This window comes from Rhinopithecus bieti, unplaced genomic scaffold (assembly GCF_001698545.2).
Source record: "Rhinopithecus bieti isolate Rb0 unplaced genomic scaffold, ASM169854v2 scaffold_15336, whole genome shotgun sequence".
Lineage (NCBI taxonomy): Eukaryota > Metazoa > Chordata > Mammalia > Primates > Cercopithecidae > Rhinopithecus > Rhinopithecus bieti.
Window position 1 is genome coordinate 3022903 of NW_016808678.1, and position 21673 is coordinate 3044575.

The 21673-nt window shown below is 36.2% G+C and overlaps 1 protein-coding gene across 6 annotated transcripts in view; it reads left to right on the forward strand.

Annotated features, from left to right (window-relative positions):
• The window catches only part of AGFG1 (ArfGAP with FG repeats 1), an 81921-nt gene extending 70829 nt beyond the window's left edge, over positions 1 to 11092 (forward strand). For 2 of the 6 annotated variants that reach the window (XM_017886997.1, XM_017887001.1), the window contains 4 exons: positions 5780 to 5827; positions 7676 to 7834; positions 9399 to 9490; positions 10402 to 11092. In XM_017886997.1, the coding sequence (XP_017742486.1) occupies positions 5780 to 5827; positions 7676 to 7834; positions 9399 to 9490; positions 10402 to 10461 (359 nt within the window). In that variant the 3' untranslated portion in view covers positions 10462 to 11092. The remainder of the gene's footprint in view (positions 1 to 5779; positions 5828 to 7675; positions 7835 to 9398; positions 9491 to 10401) is intronic. The other 4 variants (XM_017886998.1, XM_017887000.1, XM_017887002.1 and 1 more) reach the window with 4 other exon arrangements.
• The last annotated feature ends 10581 nt before the right edge of the window (positions 11093 to 21673 follow it).

Consider the following 21673-nt stretch of genomic DNA (forward strand, 5'->3'; position numbering starts at 1 on the left):
CCTGCCTCAGCCTCCCGAGTAACTGGGACTGCAGGCACCCACCACCATGCCCAGCTAATTTTTTTGTATTTTTAGTAGAAACGGGGTTTCACCGTGTTAGCTAGGATGGTGTCGATCTCCTGACTTCGTGATCTGCCCGCCTCGGCCTCCCAAAGTCAGTCTGTCTCTTTTAATTGGGGCATTTAGCCCATTTACATTTAAGGTTAATATTCTTACGTGTGAATTTGATCCTGTCATTATGATGTTAGCTGGTTATTTTGCTCGTTAGTTGATGCAGTTTCTTCCTAGCATCGATGGTCTTTACAATTTGACATGTTTTTGCAGTGACTGGTACTGGTTGTTCCTTTCCATGTTTAGTGCTTCCTTCAGGAGCTCTTGTAAGGCAGGCCTGGTGGTGACAAAATCTCTCAGCATTTGCTTGTCTATAAAAGATTTTATTTCTCCTTCGCTTATGAAGCTTAGTTTGGAATGAAGCTTAGTTTGTATGGATATGAAATTGTGGTTTGAAAATTCTTTTCTTTAAGAATGTTAAATATTGGCCCCCACCCTCTTCTGGCTTGTAGAGTTTCTACTGAGAGATCCGCTGTTAATCTAATGGGCTTCCCTTTGTGGGTAGCCCAACCTTTCTCTCTGGGTGCCCTTAACATTTTTTCCTTCATTTCAAGCTTGGTAAAGCTGACAATTATGTATCTTGGCATTGCTCCTCTTGAGGATTATCTTTGTGGCATTCTCTGTATTTCTCGAATTTGAATGTTGGCCTGCCTTGCTAGGTTGAGGAAGTTCTCCTGGATACTATCCTGAAGAGTGTTTTCCAGCTTGGTTCCATTCTCCCTGTCACTTTCTGGTATACCAATCAGATGTAGTTTTGGTCTTTTCACATAGTCCTGTATTTCTTGGAGGCTTTGTTTCTTTTTACTCTTTTTCTCTAAACTTCTCTTCTCTCTTCATTTCATTCATTTGATCTTCAATCACTGATACCCTATCTTCCACTTGATTGAATCAGCTACTGAAGCTTGTGCATGTGTCATGTAGTTCTCGTGCTATGGTTTTCAGCTCCATCAGCTCATTTAAGATCTTCCCTATGCTGTTTATTATGGTTTGCCATTCGTCTAATCTTTTTTCAAGGTTTTTAGCTTCCTTGTGATGGGTTCGAACATCCTCCTTTAGCTCGGAGAAGTTTGTTATTACCGATCTTCTGAAGCCTACTTCAGTCAGCTTGTCAAAGTCATTCTCCATCCTGCTTTGTTTCATTGCTGGCGAGGAGATGTGATGCTTTGGAGGAGAAGAGGCACTCTGGTTTTTAGAATTTCCAGCTTTTCTGCTCTGGTTTCTCCCCATCTTTGTGGTTTTATCTACCTTTGGTCTTTGATGATGGTGACCTACAGATGGGGTTTTGGTTTGGATGTCCTTTTTGTTAATGTTGATGCAATGCCTTTCTGTTTGTTACTTTTCCTTCTAACAGTCAGGACCCTCAGCTGCAGGTCTGTTGGAGTTTGCTGGAGGTCTACTCCAGACCCTGTTTGCCTCGGTATCACTAGCAGAGGCTACAGAATAGCAAATATTGCAAAATAGCAAATATTGCTGCCTGATCCTTCCTCTGGAAGCTTTGTCTCAGAGGGGCACCAGGCTGTATGAGGTGTCAGTCGGCCCCTACTGGGAGGTGTGTACCAGTTAGGCTACTAGGGGATCAAGGACCCTCTTGAGGAGACAGTCTGTCCATTCTCAGATCTCACACTCCATGCTGGGAGAACCACTGCTCTCTTCAAAGCTGTCAGACAGAGACGTTTAGGTCTACAGAAGTTTCTGCTGCGTTTTGTTCAGCTATGCCCTGTCCTTAGAGGTGGAGTCTATAGAGGCAGGCAGGCCTCTTTCAGCTGCGGTGGGCTCCGCCCAGTTCAAGCTTCCTGGCTGGTTTGTTTACCAAGTCAAGCCTCAGTAATAGCGGACGCCCCTCCCACAGCCTTGTTGTCGCCTCCCAGTTCTATCTAGGACTGCTGAGCTAGTAGTGCGCAAGGCTCCATGGGCGTGGGACTTGCCGAGCCAGGCATGGGATATAATCTTCTGGTGTGCCGTTTGCTAAGACCATTGGAAAAGCGCAGTATTAGGGCAGGAGTGTCCTGATTTTCCAGGTACTGTCTGTCACAACTTCCCTTGGCTAGGAAAGGGAATTTCCTGATGCCTTGCACTTCCCGGGTAAGGGGATGCCCTGCCCTGCTTCAGCTCACACTCTGTGGGCTGCACTCACTGTCCAACCAGTGCCAATGAGATGAGCCCAGTACCTCAGTTGGAAATGCAGAAACCACCTGTCTTCTGAGTCGCTCAAGCTGGGAGCCATTGACTGGAGCTGTTCCTATTCGGCCATTTTGGAACTCCCTTCTGGGGCTTTAGCTTTTTACAAAACTGTAATATTGCATAGTAACTCTCATTAGGAGATTAGCCTGTTATGGCTTAATTTTCCGATTCTATGATATTTAGTTTTTTTTTCCCCCATAGCCCTTAATAGAGGTAAAATAATTTTTAAATAGTAGGAAATTTTTATAACTCTTAGGTCTCTCCTTTGTCACTGAATGAATAGTTATTATTTCCTAGCATTTATTTTAATGAATGAATGGTTTCAAAGATTTTTTTCCCCAAGGAAAGGTACTTACCGAAATGCAGAGCTTGTTGGATGGCATCTGGCCCTCATATCTTTGTTTTATTACCTAGGTGGAAACCGATTTGCTAAGATTAATGAATTTGCCTTAAAGTTTCATAATTCCGTAGTGGCTGATCTTAAATTAATACCCAGAATGCTTCTGAACCAACACTATTTTTGTTCCAGTACAATTGCCTCCATATTTATACTTTAGTTTCACATGGATGAAACATACCAAATTAATATTATGTACTATTCCTTGTATCTGAATACTTAGAAGGCTCACTTCACTTGCCTAGCATACTCTGGAAGTGAGGATTAATACAAAAAAGGGTTGGAGGTAGCTGAGCAAAAGCAAAGAAAAAACCCTAAGTGGAAAGTTACCTTGGGCTGTGAAGGACATATTTTGTTTATAGAATTGCTGCTGATTTGCTCTCCCTGTGCTTTCAGCCTCTCAGTTTACTCTTAATATTTGGACATCTCTAATATTTAATAATCTACAATTGGTATTTTAAAAAGGAACCAGAAATGAAAATTACCAATTTGGTAATTAAAACAAGAAAGACAGGAAAGTTGTAAAAATTAACACAATAGAAATATTAAACTTGATAGCAGTCTGGAGGAAATATTTGTAAATCCTACATCTGATAAAGGACTTGTATTCAGAATATATAAAGAACTCATAACAGCTAAATAATAAAATAAAAGACAACCCAATTAAAAAGTGAACAAAATATTTGAATAGATATTTCCCTAAGAAGACATACAGATGGTCAATAAAAGAAAAGACAATAATGAACAATGTAAGGAGGTGAGAAAATGGAAACCTCATATATTGCTTGTGGGAATATAAAATGGTACAACCCTTTGGAAAACATTTTGGCAGTTCCTCAAAATGGTCATCATGGAGTCACCATATAACCTAGCAGAGTGCCACTATTAGGAATATACCAGCGAGGAATGAAAACATATATCTGCACAAAAATTTGTACACAAATGTTCATAGCATCAATATTTATCATCGCTAAGAAGTAGAAACAACCCAAGTGCCCGTCAGCTGATGAAGCCAAATGTTGAATAGTCACACTATGACAAAGTATTTGATAATAAAAAGTGATGAAGCATTGATAGATGCTACAATATGGATGGACCTTGAAAACATTCTGCTGAGCAAAAGAAACTCATCACAAAAGGCCACATATTTGTGGTGCCATTTGTATGAAATGTCCAGAATTAGAAAGAAAAAGTAGATCAATGATTGACGAGGGCTGGGTTTTAGTGGTGGGGCAGCATGGGAAGTGACAGCTGATAGGTTTCATGTTTCTTTTGAGGGGCATGAAAATATTCTAAAATTAGATTGTGATGGTGGTTGTACAAGTCTGTGAATATATTTAAAGAAACATTGAATTCTATACTTGAAGTGAATGAGTTGTGTGTAGTATGTGAATTATATTTCAGAAAGCTGTAAAAAGTCTTAAAAAAGTTTAGAGCAGTTCAGGACCAGAGCTTGTGGGGGCATCTTTGTTACAGGCTGAGGTATAGTGATTAATACTGGTTAACAGTCACTATTGGCTAAAAGTCAGTTTTTGCCAGTGCATTTTGTGAAACATGTCTCCTGTAACATTGTTAACAAAATTCTATGGACAAGTGTTCTGTGTCTAAACACATATGAGAAATGCTGGAATAAACACAATTTAATGTCATTAATGCAGTACTGCTGCAAGCCAGCCTGTAAAGTGCTTTAAGAAAGTAGATAAGACCTGGCGCAGTGGCTCACACCTGTAATCCCAGCACTTTGGGAGGCCGAGGCAGGCAGATCCTGAGATCAGGAGATCGAGACCATCCTGGCTAACACGGTGAAACCCTGTCTCTACTAAACATACAAAAAAGGTAGCTGGGCGTGGTGTCCGGCGCCTATAGTCCCAGCTACTCTGGAGGCTGAGGCAGGAGAATGGCGTGAACCTAGGAGGTGGAGCTTGCAGTGAGCTGAGATTGCGCCACTGCACTCCAGTCTGGGCGACAGAGCAAGACTCCGTCTCAAAAAGAAAAAAAGAAAGTAGATAAATATACGGGCCACATTTATCTTTCACAGGCCCTTCTCCCTCAGTTAACCTTTTTTTGTATTTGGAACACAGTGACACTTTAAGTTAGCAAGAAAGTTACATTCATTGAGTATTTATTGCAAAGCACTTTAATTTGTTGCTACATTTATTCACAGCAGCTTTGTGAAGTATAGATACTATTATCTCTATTCCTCCACCTCATTTGCAAATGAGGAAACTGAAGCTTATAAAATAAAGTAACATCATGCAACCAGAAAATGACAGAACCACAACTCAGAACCATTCAATTTTTTAATCATTCTTATGCCAGTTTTAAAAGTATTCTAATTTTAAATCAATGGAAATACATTGTCGGTACAATCTTACTTCAGATTGTTAAAACGAACAAACAAAAGATTCTATTATTTAACAATTTAAGTTTACTTTGTGTTAATTTATATATAACCTGTCTGTTCTCAACATACCAGGTGAGTAAGATCTGTACAAGATGCATTTTTCTTTTCTCTCTCTCTTTCAGCCATTGTATTTTAACCTGTAAATACTGCTTACCTTTCTCTTGAACTAGAATATTTAATAATTTTTCCCTTGTAATACTTAATTAGTTCATTTTAGTTATTTGTGTATTTCTAGTTAATGTGCTGATTTGTAAATAAAACAATCTAGCATTGTTCATGCGCTCTCCCCCAAGACTTGGTTTTGATCCTAAATGTAGATGCTGGATAGTCTCATATGATGCTATGAGTAGCGTATTTGGATGTAGCTTATGATGCCTACAAAGTGTTTTTTAATGACTATGAAAAAGTTGATGCTTATTTGTTTAAAAAATTTCATCACTGTTTCTTAATTTATTTATTATTCTAATCTCCCCTTTATTTCAAACAGTATAAATATTACAGTGTCATGAATATAGTTGAAATTAAAAGGCTTATTTTGTGAATGTGTTTTTGTTATGTATTATGCTACCCCCTTAGCAACAGTACGCTCGAATTTTACAACTTCTTAATGAAACAAATATACTTTTATTTTAACAATAGTTATCCATACATTAATTGACGTTGGTCTCTTTATGGCTTTCCATAAGGCCTTTCTGGAGCAATGCATTCTCAAGTGTTTCCTCACGCTCATTTTGGTAGGTGGCCACAATTAATATCTAGATTTGTGTGGCAATTTGTCTACCTGCTTGTGGAAGCTTCTGCTAGTGTTCTGGATCCCTGCATGTGGAATTAAGTTTTTTTCCATGTTTTAAAATAGAGTGGGCATGGATGTGTGGCATTGGGATTACATTGTATTTAAAATTACATGGAAATTTTTTAGTGATTTATGTGTAAATGCTGAAAAGTATTACTGCTTACCTACATGGTCATATTAGAATGTTAATAGCCATTTTGATTCTTTTTCTTGAGTTTGAATTCATGGTACTTTGAGTCATGCCTTTTTGATACACCAAACCATTTTACTGCATTATTCCATGGAGTTTGGTTTTGCTTAACTGTATCCAAGTTTTGCTTTTTAGTGCTCTCTTAAAGTGATTTGTCAGTTATGTCAGTGCATTGTTGTCTGTTATGAAGCCCTCCCATTACCCTTGCAGTGTGCTTATTATTATTTAATTCACCTGCTTCCCAATGGCCTGTTTTTCCTTTTTTTCACATCAATAATAAAAAAGTAGTTTTTTAATATTCTAATTAGGTTCATTGAGCAGAATTGCATTGTTACAAACATTACAACTACAGGGATTACTTTGGGCAACATCTGTAACTTGATTTTCAGCTTTTTAAAAATAAAAGACATTCCATGTAACATTTTTTAGTGTTTAATTTCTGTGCCTTAAATCAATGAACAAATTGGTAAATTTTTAAAATCAGGAAATTTAGTGAATTTTCATGGTATTTTCATTGCATCATCCTTAGAATATTTCATTATGTAATTACTGGTAGTCTATATTTAAAGCAACATTATTGGCTCTTATTTTACTGAGACCCTTCCTAGAACACATAGTTGGAGATTCTGTTTTTAATATTCACTAGTAATAAATAACATACTGTAAGTGAATAGTAAGTAGGGAAATGATAGCAGCATTCCACATATGTAGCAGGTGTTCACACACATTTCCCCAACGTGATAATACTCTGTCCACCAAGTAATACCAGCTAGGCATGGCAAGCCAAGGAAGAATACAGTAGTAGTGAATACTATGGCCATTTATTCTGCATTCTTTCTAAGATTGCTTATTTCATTTCTAATCTTTGCGGATTTCACACTAATTTCGATAGCTCAGTTGCCCTAACCTTCCTTCAGTCTTCCAAAGCTGTCTTCATTTACCTTCCAGAAGTGGGTGGGAATCCATGTGTGTGTGTATATATATATGGAATTGATTTAATAGGAACATGTCCTCTTAATTGCGTTAGTGTTGTTAAGAGAATATCTCTCCTTCTCTGGCTGTAGTTACAAAGCTGCATAGGTTCTGAGTGGTCTGCCTCTAACTAACCCTGTTTGTCCTATAAGTCCTGTTCTTTTAGTGAACTATTTTCAGCGGTTTAAAATTTTTTTCCGGGAACACATATTACTTTATGGCAGATACTTCAGTAGATAAAATTTTGGCTGTTATTTTACTGCATATAGCAAAACAAAACTAAGAACAAAAATGTATACTAGTTTACATATTAATTGCATAATCTTTAAAAAACAGACTACTGTTTAGACTTGAATTTATAATTTGAGAAATTTTCTTGGGATTTCAAACAACAGCTTTGGTAGTTTCATTCTGGTCATTGTGTTTTAGAAGAATAAAATTTCTACAGGTTATGTTAAACTGTGTAGTGCTAAAACTCGTTGTTAACTTTGTTGGAATTTTGGAATTAACCCTGCCTTTAATGTACATCTTAGTATTTTTCAAGGTGAATGATGTCTTTTTTACAATGTTGTGAGAAACTGAATATGTCCTGTTGTATGTAACTGATCAGCCCTTCTCTTCTGTCAGCGGCAACCTTTGGCACTGCATCCATGAGCATGCCCACAGGATTCGGCACTCCTGCTCCCTACAGTCTTCCCACCAGCTTTAGTGGCAGCTTCCAGCAGCCTGCCTTTCCAGCCCAAGCAGCTTTCCCTCAACAGACAGCTTTTTCTCAACAGCCCAATGGTAAGATCTAACATTTGGCGAGCTGTAAGTTCATTATATGTATCCTTTTTATATCATAATGTTGTGTGCTTGGGCAGAAAGACTTTTCTAAAGAATACTATACTATTATCTACTGAGTTTTACTACACAAAAATAAAAGCTTTTGGTGATTTGAACCTCAGAAAGCTAAGTGATTTTATAAGTTTTTGTGAGCAGGTTACAATTTATGGGAAATCAGTGACTATGTAAAGAGTATCCTGTCATTCTCAGAATTTCTATTGCCTTTTTCTGATTAATTTGTCTTACAAGCCTGTTGATTTTAAAAGGAGAATTTATAGACCTAGAATGTTGGGGTTTTTTTTCCTTTCTTCACAGAAATGTGTACCTTTTTGTGTGTGAAATAGACTACTTTTCTAATTTGATAACTATACTGTAGTTAGAGTTTGTTATTTGATTTTAGGAAGAGACAAGAGGATTAACTCAACCATTTTTACCTATTTCTGTCATTTGCTCAAGTTTGAAGTACATAGATTTGAGGATTCTTGAATCACAACTACATGTTTTCTTTTTTTCTTTTTTTTTTTTTAAAGTAAGTGGTTATTTAAAAATCTGAAATATGGGCCAGGCGTGGTGGCTTACGCCTGTAATCCCAGCACTTTGGGAGGCCGAGGCAGGCAGATCTGAGCTCGGGAATTCGAGACTAGCCTGACCAACATAGAGAAACCCCGTCTCTACTAAAAATACAAAATTAGCCAGGCGTGGTGGTGCATGCCTGTAATCCCAGCTATTCAGGAGGCAGGAGAATCGCTTGAACCCAGGAGGCGGAGGTTGCAGTGAGCTGAGACCGCCATTGCACTCCATCCTGAGCAAAAGGAGCAAAACTCCGTCTCAAAAAAAGAAAAAGTTCTGAAATATGGACTGTGGAAGAGCCTTAAGTAATACAAATATTTCCTACAAATACTGTGATATTTACGTAGAAATCATTGTGTTGTCTGCACGGCCTGTTCCAAATAGTCACAAGCTCATCTAGTAACAAAATCCTATAAATTTTAGTTATTGAGACAAGTTAGAATGAAAGAGCTGAATGAAAGTTCTGTTGGCGAGTGTGGTGGCTCACGTCTGTAATCCCATCACTTTGGGAGGCCAACACAGGTGGATCGCTTGAGTCCGGGAGATTGAAGACCAGCCTGGACAGCCTAGTGAAACCCTGTCTCTACAAAAAATACAAAAATTAGCTGGGCATGGTGGCATGTGCCTGTAGTTCCAGCTACTCAAGAGACTGAGGTGGAAGGATCACCTGAGCTCTGGAGGTTGAGGCTGCAGTGAGCCATGATCATGCCACTGGACTCTGGCCTGGGCAGCAGAGTGAGATCCTATCTCAAAAAAAAGAAAAAAGTTATTTTAAGACATGCTGCAGTAAGTTTGTCTTTGGTATCTGAAAGAGCTTGAGGCCTAACAACTTAACTTTGACGTTTTATTTTTGCTGCTCTGGTAGGAATTTCTCTGGAAGTTATTATGAGGCTTTATAAGCATCAGATTGTCTCTTGAAGATGTAGGTTGTAATTGATGGTTCTATTTTAACAAGGTGCAGGTTTTGCAGCATTTGGACAAACAAAGCCAGTGGTAACCCCTTTTGGTCAAGTTGCAGCTGCTGGAGTATCTAGTAATCCTTTTATGGTAAGCAAAACTTAAAATTAAGTACTTTATAAGTTGTTAAATCTTATTTTCAAATAAGGAATAGCAGGATGTAAGGCCGGGCATGGTGGCTTACGCCTGTAATCGTAGCACTTTGGGAGGCCGAGGCGGGCAGATCACAAGGTCAGGAGATTGAGACCATCCTGGCTAACACGATGAAACCCTGTCTCTACTAAAAATACAAAAAATTAGCCGAGCACAGTGGCGGGTGCCTGTAGTCCTACCTACTTGGGAGGCTGAGGCAGGAGAATGGTATGAACCCAGGAGGTGGAGCTTGCAGTGAGCTGAGATTGCACCACTGCACTCCAGCCTGGGCAACAGAGCGAGACTCTGTCTCAAAAAAAATAAAAAAATAAAAAAAGGATTAGCAGAATATTAATACTTTTAGATGGTATTTGGTGTTCTATTGATATGAGTGACATCATAAGATTGTACAAATTGACACAGAGCCATTATGTGTGATCCTTTTCTGACCTTTTAAAAAAAATTAGTTGCAAATCAAAGCATTGACAGTAGATCAACTATTTTATAATATGAAACTTACCTGCTTTCTTGTCAAAATAACACTTTATGAAAGGCCCTAGGAATTAGTGAACATGAAAAAGAGGCCTTAAGAGTCAGAAGTTTTGTTTGAATCACAAGTGCTTTTCTAAGACCATTCTAACGTTCTTTTTAGAATCTATTACAAGAACTGTGTGAAATAATGGATATGAAAGACACATAGTAGTTTGATATAGCATATTGCCAATAACAAATATTGTTGCCAATAATTTAAAAAATAATACTTAACCAGAAAGTCTAATTAAATAAAATTAAGTTCAGTTTAATGTTTTTGTATTTTGTACATGCACCAGTTTTGTCTCTTTATTTATTTGTCTTATGTTTTCCTTTAGACTGGTGCACCAACAGGACAATTTCCAACAGGAAGCTCATCAACCAATCCTTTCTTATAGCCTTATATAGACAATTTACTGGAACGAACTTTTATGTGGTCACATTACATCTCTCCACCTCTTGCACTGTTGTCTTGTTTCACTGATCTTAGCTTTAAACACAAGAGAAGTCTTTAAAAAGCCTGCATTGTGTATTAAACACCAGGTAATATGTGCAAAACCGAGGGCTCCAGTAACACCTTTTAACCTGTGAATTGGCAGAAAAGGGTAGCGGTATCATGTATATTAAAATTGGCTAATATTAAGTTATTGCAGATACCACATTCATTATGCTGCAGTACTGTATATATTTTTCTTAGAAATTAGCTATTTGTGCATATCAGTATTTGTAACTTTAACACATTGTTATGTGAGAAATGTTACTGGGGAAATAGATCAGCCACTTTTAAGGTGCTGTCATATATCTTGGAATGAATGACCTAAAATCATTTTAACCATTGCTACTGGAAAGTTACAGAGTCAAAATTGGAAGGTTTTATTCATTCTTGAATTTTTCCTTTCTAAAGAGCTCTTCTATTTATACATGCCTAAATTCTTTTAAAATGTAGAGGGATACCTGTCTGCATAATAAAGCTGATCATGTTTTGCTACAGTTTGCAGGTGAAAAAAATAAATATTATAAAATATGCTATTGTTTTTGTGTTCTTGCTGCAATGCCTTTACCAAAGTGGCCTTAAATATGAGTAGTGAATTGAGAACATCTTGAATTCTTAAAAGACTTCTTAGTGACTTTTTATAAAAAGGCCATGTAGAAAATTTATTAAAACTACTATGACTGCTACATTCAGGAATATGCCAGTGGTAAAGCATTTAAATGTAGCTTGTCAGATTTACCATAATCCTTCTAATTTCTTTGCAGCTTATTAATTTTGTGAAATTTGTATATATGAAGAATTTGCATGTATGTGTATTTACAAATTTTTCTAAGTATCTTGAATTCTCAGACTGCAGAAAGCCTATTTTAACTATTGATTTAAAAAAAAAAAAAAAATCTTGTCTTTGAATGTATTGGAAGTTGACATGCATTAACTGTGACATTATTGCACCTCAGTTTTTTTTCTTTCTTTTTTTGGGCAAACTGATATTATCTGTAGGATATTTGTTTATGTTTGTTTTTTGGGGGAAAGAAACTGGAACTCAGTGTTACCTTAAAGTGATGGAATACTGGGCCGGGCGCGGTGGCTCAAGCCTGTAATCCCAGCACTTTGGGAGGCTGAGACGGGCGGATCATGAGGTCAGGAGATCGAGACCATCCTGGCTAACACGGTGAAACCCCGTCTCTACTAAAAAATACAAAAAACTAGCCGGGCGACGTAGCGGGCGCCTGTAGTCCCAGCTACTCGGGAGGCTGAGGCAGGAGAATGGCGTAAACCCAGGAGGTGGAGCTTGCAGTGAGCTGAGATCTGGCCACTGCACTCCAGCCTGGGCGGCAGAGCGAGCCTCCGTCTCAAAAAAAAAAAAAAAAAAAAAGATGGAATACTTTGTTTTAAAGGAAGAGATAATAATTTTAGTTATTTTTTGTTAATATTCAAATGAACTTGTTTAAGTATCTATGTATAGTAATGCCTCTTTCATCTAGAGGTAATCTGGCAGTCTCGTGAAAACCGAACACAACTCAGAAACTTGGAATCGTTTTTTTAAAAAAATGCCTCTGAGCAACCCATATAAGTCACAAAGTCTGTGTGTTAGAGCTTATGCATTTGTTTATATGAGAGATTTTAATAAATTTGATTATTTGCTTGTCCAGACTGTTGGCAGTTTAGAAGGGATGGCTTGAAAGGAAGGAGACTGAAAAAATCTCTGAGGAGCATACACTGTCCAAGGCCATTAGTGTAAGGACCACTCGCAGGCCTAGAGGACATCACTATACTACATCATCTGATGATCGTTCTTTATTATGCCTCTAGGTAATTAAGTAAAGGTGAAATTGCATACACAGATATGTAGTACATATTTTAAAAGTTTTATCTTAAATTGATTAAAACTTTTTTTAAAGCTTTGGTATTAAAAGAGGTAAACATCAGTTTCCTCAAACATTTTATTCATGTTGAATGCCTTTTTGCAATGATGAATGAGTTGTTATAGTATTTTTAAACCTGTATAGTGTTTTCGACTTGTTAAAACATTGCTGTCTAGTGTACATCTAGCTGAAAGTGTGGTTTATCTGAACCGTTTTAATAAGCAGGATGACTGGGAAATCTCTGCCCCTTTTCTGAGCGGTATGCCTCTTCTTTTAGAATTAAATGAATGCTGCCCAGGTCCAGGTGTGTGTTGATGTAGACTTGAAATGTCTCTACATTTTGGAGGACTTCCTCAGCCCTTTTCATTGAGGGAAAATATATTTGAATTTCTGTTTTAGATTGTATCGGGTTCCAGTTGATTCATGTGTACAAAGTTATGCTACCTAATTACGGGCCATTACCCGAATAACCTACCAGGCTTTCCACCTGAGTAGTAAATTAAATGGTTGTTATCAAAATAATTTTAAAGACTATTTCTTTTTCTGGGTAACTATTGAAGTTTATAATGAAATGGGAGCTCTTACTGACTTTATCGCTTATAAAATAGAAATGTTTAGTTTAAGAAGAGACCCAACTTGGGTATGTTGGTGTAAGAGCCTGTGACTCCTAGCTACCCTGGAGGTGAGGTGGGAACATCACTTGAGCCCAGGAGTTGGAGGCTGCAGTGAGCTACGGTCACACCACTGCACACCAGCCTGGGTGATAGAGTGAGATCCTATCTCTAAAAAATAAAAAGAAGAGAGGTAGCTTTAAAGTGGTTTTTCTCGTGATATTCACTGTTTATTATTAAAGAAAATCAGCTTTCGTTAGACTTTTACATTCAGATTTATTCTAGTTTTATATAGACCATCAAAATTATGTTGAGTACTGAAAAGGAGAAAAAATCCTGGAAGGTAACAAGGCTGAAGACCTTCAGATTTCCTGGCTTACTGGTTTAGTCAGATCGTTTTTCCTGTTCAGGTATCTGCAGGTATCCCTGTTCAGCAAAGATCTTTTTTCAGGATGGCAATCTTCTGACATAATGTAAAGACATTTTTTCCTCATTTTTTGAAATAGAGAATATTTTACTATTTTTGTGAAAATAGAGTTTTGGTTATCACTTTCTTCCTTAAAATAATTCCTTCTGTTAATTTGTAAAAGCACATTTCATGCTTTACCTGTGAGATTCTCTGCCCCCTACACACACACCCACTTAAGTACAGTTCCTGTCAATTGGCAGCGTGGAGAGGGTGACCTGGCTGCTGCTTTACCACGGTACCAACATATCTGGAGCATCTAAGTTTCAGGACCATAACGCTTATGAAGATCCCCAAACAGCTTTGGTGATGTAGCTTATATCTCTGAGAATTTACTGTATTAAAATTAATACTGAGATATTTTAAAAACATATTTGTTTTAATATAACAGTAATAAACTAATAACTTGCTAACATAAATAACATTTTGATAAAATGACTTTTCCAGAACAAAAACTAATGAGAACAGGAACATTGTTTTACATTTTATGCATTTAAAAAAATCTGGCTTAATAAAAGCAGTGAAATTTTCATATTGCTTTTGCATTCTAAATTAAAAATTACACAGCATACACACCCTCCTCCACTGTGCACTTGTGAGATCATGAGAATGAAAACTATATAATGTCTCAGTAGTACAATGAAAATAGTTTGACCTTTCACACCCTTTCAAAGAAAGTGTTGTAGGGGCCCTTAAGGGTCTCCAGACTCTTTGAGAACCACTATACTTTAATTTTGTGTATTTCTAGAACAATATTTACTTGTAGGGCAAACATACTACTCCCTGGGTTTTTTTGTTTGTTTGCTAGTGAGAAAAACTGAAATTGCAGACTTTTTAACGCTACTTCAAGGTAATAATAGCAGTGGTATTATGGGGTGTGTATGAGATAGTTATTTGCAAAACGATTTTCATATTTCATCTCTTACAATCCCTGAAGTGGACCCGTACTTTTAGGATGAAAGAAGCAAAGCATAGAGAGGTTAAGCTAGTGGCAGCTTTTACTCTGGGGAACAGATTTGGATTCAAATGCTGTCACATTTATATACAAATGCATTCTTAATATTTTGAAATTCTGAACAAGTTATGTTCTATATCTTGTATATCTAAAACAAACTTTAATCACTTGAATTCCTTTCATAATTTGATGAAATCAGTATAGTTTATTCTTTTTTTTTTTTTTAACTTTATAAGTAAATTAATATGGTAACTAGTGGAACGTGCTTTAAATTGAAGACTCACCTGAAGTATCACAGACTCCGATTTTGTAAAGCATTCCACCTTTATTGATACAGTTTGTGGCCTATACACTTTTAAAATTTAGTTTTAAAAGTGGTATTAAATTTTGTATTAAATTAACCTGTTGTATTCATCCTCATTAGTAGTTAAATTTTCTTTTATATTTTAAAACTTGGTGACATTAAACTTTTCATGTGGTTGGTTGTGAACAAATGAATATATAACCATGATGTAATCCAGTGTTGTGCTGCTGCTGAATGTTTAACAACCATCTTTCATGAAAGATAAAAGGCCCTGTTTTGTAGTGTTTACTAATATTTGTAGTATAAATACTGTCTTCATGGTGATTTTTCCTGCCAATCTGATGTCATTAAATGCAGTTTGATGAAAGAGATAGCAAACCAGTGGCTCTCCCAAGCCTTTGCAAACCAGCTTCAACACAGCAAAGGACATAAAATTTCACAACTCATTAATTAAATGTGTTGGTCATTTGATGATTATATCCAGTATTTGAAGAGCTTTTATATTGTTAATTCATTTGGCAAGCATTTGGACACTTGTTTATTTTTAGAGATATACTGGGCACTGAGGTATTTAATCTGCAAAGACCCAAGTTTTGTGAACCTTGGTTTTAAAAAGTCCAATTATTGTGCTCTTATAGGGGTTGCACATTCAAGGCTTACACTGAATTCTGTCTGCAGTTCTATTTTGTGTGACCAGCACAGTGTTTTAAAATGTTGCATTCCGAATCCAACTTTTTAAAATGGGGCATGTGCTCTTAAGGTGACCACTAGCTTACCACTCACAGTTTTTCTTAGTCTCAAACATTCACATGCTTTTCAAGGCCTTTGAGTTGGCAAATCCTGAATATATAGTGAAGGTAGGAAATGGCTCTTGTTATGCCACATCTTAGTCTGATTTTGAAGTCAGTTGTATAAGGTTGGGCTGACAGTGGTATTTTCCAGTGAAGACTATTGCCAAGAATGCATATCATTCTGCTTCTTTTATTCTAGTGGATAAAAATTCAGTGTATATTTAAGTGTATTTTTGAAATCTGTGCTTGTCCAACACAGGGCTGTAGGGGCTGATGAAAAGAGAGTGTTGTGATTTGAGCTTTTATTAAAAAAAAGATACAGTAATCCTGGATAAAATATTTTAGATGGTGATTAAAATGCCCATAGATTAATTTTTTATTGGTTCTCTGAAATCTCGAAATGTTATCCAAGTTACAATTTAAGCAATGAGCATAAAATTTGAATTCTAAATTCTCAGCATCTTCCCTCAATCTTGAGTGGAGAGACAGAGGAAGCAAATGCCAAGGAGCCTTCTAATTTTGACTATATGATCATTAACTAAAGGCAGCAAGGGGTTGTAAACTAATCTTATATGGTCAATGTTTCATAGAATGCTTTGGTTACAATCAGGTTTTTTAAAGACTTTAAAGGTTTTTTGTATGTTACATGCTTATGATTTCTAAAAATTATGCAGTATACACAAAGGGCATAAAGTCAAAAAGTATGTCTCCCTCTGTGACTTATTCTCACACCCCAGAGGTATATAATTTCTTGTATTCTTGTATAGTCTTTCAGAAATGTTATTCATTTTATATATGGTTCCCTATATATATGCCTCTTCCTGTTCTTCCTTATTTTAAATGTTCAATTTTGTGACTTGGTTCTTATTGAACTTGGTTGTCTTTCCATATTGCCACATCCAGCTCTCATTATTTTAATGTCTCCAGGATTCCATTATATGGATGTCCCTTTGGGAGAACATTTGTTTATAGACTTTTCTACTAAATATATTGTTACAATGACAATATCCTTTTGCATATGTGAAGATTACTCTTGATTCTGCCTGACTGGAAACTTTATTAATAAAGTAGACATCATTCTATTTTGAGGCTCACCAGCTGTGTAGGTAGTAGGTATGATCTTGTGCTTCCATTTAAGAAATTCTTCCATTTAAAGAAGAAAAAAAATCTCTCTAATTGACTCTCTGAAGATATATGAAAAATCCTATGCTCTTAAATTAAATGATTAAGGCAGTCAGTTCATTGAAAGATTGTGCACCTTAATTTTTTCATTGTCCCTACTCATGACTCTAAATAAAGTGCATGGCTTGGGGCTATATTTTGTTTTGCGGTTTGTTGGTATGTGCCTTTCCTTATCTATATTAGCTTAGACTATACCTTATTTTTAAGAAGAGAAAGTGGAAATTAACTATGGCAAAATCTGTTTTGGCACAACCACGTTTGTTCATTATTCAAAATTAGCTTCCTGTGCTTTAGAAAAAATGTGAGTTATTACTCGGAAAGTTCTGATTCTGATTCCTCATGGTTTAGAGCCCAGAAATATCTTAACATGTCTTTGCTGTTAGTCAAGCACAGGATTTGTTTCCTGCAAAAGTTTATTTTCAATGAAGAATACTTGTCCTAATAGCTGATAGACAGTACCTTTGCATTTTAAATCCTAGGAATAGCGAACAAGGAAACTGAGAAGTTCAAAAGAAAGAGTAACAGGACCTTCTAGTCAGCAGGGCATGTTTAGAAAATGTTAATACACCATGATTTTTGAAGACCAATTTTAGTTCAGGAGGTGGTTTTAAATATTGGATGAAAACTTACAGGCTGATTTCAATATTCATTTCTGAAATACTTTAGTATGGTAGATAAATTTGGTTAAGTTCTTGTTCATTGTGAAATACTGTTGGAAGAATTTTTTTCAAAATAAAGACTTCTGAATTTGTGTACCATTTGGAAATAGCCTCTTTCATTTAAATGAGTGTCAAATCTGGAAAATTGAAATAATATTTTTTCCTTTCATCACTCACATTATGCATTCCTGTAAAGCAGCTCATGCATTTACTTCCAGCTTAACCTGTTTTCCATTAATTAATAACTTTTGCCATTTTTTTGTTTTTTTAATTAAAAAGTCTTCCTTTTTAAAAATCAGGATCTATTTGTTACTTAATTTGCAATATTTTTTTCTTCAAAGGTGGATTTTTATTTTTTTTTTCTTGAGTACACATTGATGTAAGTTGGTTTTAAGAAAACATTGTAATGGGATTTTACTTACCTTACCACTGTTGAAATTTAGAAGGTAAATACTGAACTGCGTTTGTCACATCCCTAATCTTATTTCCCTGTAGTGGTCACTGACTATTATTTGTTATGAGTCCATCTTGGTTATTCTGTACATCTTGTTTAAATTATTTTCACTAACCATCACCAGAACACAGAAGAAAATTTTGTTTCCTTAGAATCAATGAGTATTTCCACCACCCGAGGGTGGGGGACAAGAAGGAGAGAACTAGTGTTTGTTTTAGCCTCGTTAATGAGAAAGTACTCAAATTATTTTTCTTCGTATTTTTTTCACAGATTTGGGGCTCTGTGAAAAGTACTATAACCAGAGTCAAATTGCCCCTGTTCTTTTCTGCCGTTAACTGGCTTTGGGTTGGGAAATTCAGATAATTCCACTTTTCCAACTTTAAAATGAGATCTCTTTCAAAACAAGATTCTCCACAGCCATTTGGAATATGTGTTTAAATTAGTAATGCTTTGGAAATTGGAATTAAACATTTCAGAATAATAGCTGTTAGACCGGGCTCAGTGGCTCATGCCTGTAATCCCAATACTTTGGGAGGCCGAGGCGGGCGGATCACCTGAGGTCAGGAGTTTGAGACCAGCCTGGCCAACATGTTAAAACCCCATCTCTATTAAAAATACAAAAATTAGGCATGGTTGGCGGGTGCCCGTTGTCCCAGCTACTTGGGAGGCTGAGGCAGGAGAATCGCTTGAACCAGGGAGGTGGAGGTTGCAGTAAGCTGAGATTGCGCCACTGCACTTCCAGCCTCGGCAGCAAGAGTGAGATTCTGTCTCAAAAAAAAATAATTAAAAAATAATAGCTGTTAGATTGAACATATGAAACGTTTTTATAGATAAAAATTGCCAAGTGTCAGCAACTTTGACGATTCTTAAATCACCAAGTTGTGCCATTTATCCCATATAATTGATCCCATTTAATGGATACAAAAACCTTTTAAGGCAGTATTTGTCAGAAGAAAACACAAGTGTTCGCTTGGCCTGGATTGCACAGCTAATTACTAAGTGGCAGGAGTAGAATTCTGACTTTAAAATTAATCTTCCCGTCAATATTGTATTCCTACTTTGAAGCTCCTCATTCTAGCAGTTTTAATGAGTATGGATATTCTTTTTAAAAAACACCTGTTTCACAAGCACTATTGGAAACTGTAAGGACTACTCACAGCCTTCCTACACCAAATGTTCCAACTTTGGGGTTTTTTCCTTCCACATTTGCTTCTTGCCAATGTGAAATATTTTGTTGTAATCNATTCATTTCTGAAATACTTTAGTATGGTAGATAAATTTGGTTAAGTTCTTGTTCATTGTGAAATACTGTTGGAAGAATTTTTTTCAAAATAAAGACTTCTGAATTTGTGTACCATTTGGAAATAGCCTCTTTCATTTAAATGAGTGTCAAATCTGGAAAATTGAAATAATATTTTTTCCTTTCATCACTCACATTATGCATTCCTGTAAAGCAGCTCATGCATTTACTTCCAGCTTAACCTGTTTTCCATTAATTAATAACTTTTGCCATTTTTTTGTTTTTTTAATTAAAAGTCTTCCTTTTAAAATCAGGATCTATTTGTTACTTAATTTGCAATATTTTTTTCTTCAAAGGTGGATTTTATTTTTTTTTTCTTGAGTACACATTGATGTAAGTTGGTTTTAAGAAAACATTGTAATGGGATTTTACTTACCTTACCACTGTTGAAATTTAGAAGGTAAATACTGAACTGCGTTTGTCACATCCCTAATCTTATTTCCCTGTAGTGGTCACTGACTATTATTTGTTATGAGTCCATCTTGGTTATTCTGTACATCTTGTTTAAATTATTTTCACTAACCATCACCAGAACACAGAAGAAAATTTTGTTTCCTTAGAATCAATGAGTATTTCCACCACCCGAGGGTGGGGACAAGAAGGAGAGAACTAGTGTTTGTTTTAGCCTCGTTAATGAGAAAGTACTCAAATTATTTTCTTCGTATTTTTTTCACAGATTTGGGGCTCTGTGAAAAGTACTATAACCAGAGTCAAATTGCCCCTGTTCTTTTCTGCCGTTAACTGGCTTTGGGTTGGGAAATTCAGATAATTCCACTTTTCCAACTTTAAAATGAGATCTCTTTCAAAACAAGATTCTCCACAGCCATTTGGAATATGTGTTTAAATTAGTAATGCTTTGGAAATTGGAATTAAACATTTCAGAATAATAGCTGTTAGACCGGGCTCAGTGGCTCATGCCTGTAATCCCAATACTTTGGGAGGCCGAGGCGGGCGGATCACCTGAGGGCAGGAGTTTGAGACCAGCCTGGCCAACATGTTAAAACCCCATCTCTATTAAAATACAAAATTAGGCATGGTTGGCGGGTGCCCGTTGTCCCAGCTACTTGGGAGGCTGAGGCAGGAGAATCGCTTGAACCAGGGAGGTGGAGGTTGCAGTAAGCTGAGATTGCGCCACTGCACTTCCAGCCTCGGCAGCAAGAGTGAGATTCTGTCTCAAAAAAAAATAATTAAAAAATAATAGCTGTTAGATTGAACATATGAAACGTTTTATAGATAAAATTGCCAAGTGTCAGCAACTTTGACGATTCTTAAATCACCAAGTTGTGCCATTTATCCCATATAATTGATCCCATTTAATGGATACAAAACCTTTTAAGGCAGTATTTGTCAGAAGAAAACACAAGTGTTCGCTTGGCCTGGATTGCACAGCTAATTACTAAGTGGCAGGAGTAGAATTCTGACTTTAAAATTAATCTTCCCGTCAATATTGTATTCCTACTTTGAAGCTCCTCATTCTAGCAGTTTTAATGAGTATGGATATTCTTTTAAAAAACACCTGTTTCACAAGCACTATTGGAAACTGTAAGGACTACTCACAGCCTTCCTACACTAAATGTTCCAACTTTGGGGTTTTTTCCTTCCACATTTGCTTCTTGCCAATGTGAAATATTTTGTTGTAATCATAACCAGTTAATTTTTAACCCATTTATGCCTAGTGTTCCATTATTGGAACGCTAAGCTTGTGGGAGTTATATATATCCTACTGCTCAAGGTCATTGCCAAGGTCTAATTTTTCACAAAAAGAATTTTGCAGCTTCCGGCATAAATGGATTAATATTGAATTTTTCCTGCATACCAGTTTTCTTCCAAACAAAATACATTTTCATTTATTATTTTTTCTGATGGTGAAAATACATACTTATTGTAAGGAATTTGAAAATAGAGAAAAGTTTATAATCTTATGTAGGTATAAGTATGTCTGGATTGTGTTTTATGGATAAGTATAAAGACTTCTTACAGAACGGCATATCATGCTTACTATTTCGTAACCTTTTCCTCAATATATCATGGTTTTCTTTCAGTGTCAAATATAGACGCAGATTCTCTTCCAATGAAGTTGCATTGTATGGAGTTCTCATAATCTCCATGACAGATGTTGATATTTCCAATTTTCAGCATTAGGAATTTCACCTGTTTTTATTTTTATTTTACCCGTACACATGATTTGGAGTCATGTTTTCTTAGAAATTGAATTGCTGAGTGAACAGTGTACATCTTAAGGACATTGATATGTCTCCTGTACTGTAATGTAGATTTTATGGTCATTTGTCATTTTTCATAATGTTAATTGAATATCTCACTTTAACTTTTCATTTGGATTATGTCTTGGAATTAACTATTTGTAAATTACACTATTGGCTTGTAAGAATTAACATTTTCTCAACTTACTATTTAAAGAGATTGTTTTAATTTATGGAATACCAAAAGGGCACTTGGGCCATTTTACTCCAGTTCTTTTAATGACTGCTAATTTCAGGGGATTATTTTTTTCTTTTTATTTTTTTTTTTT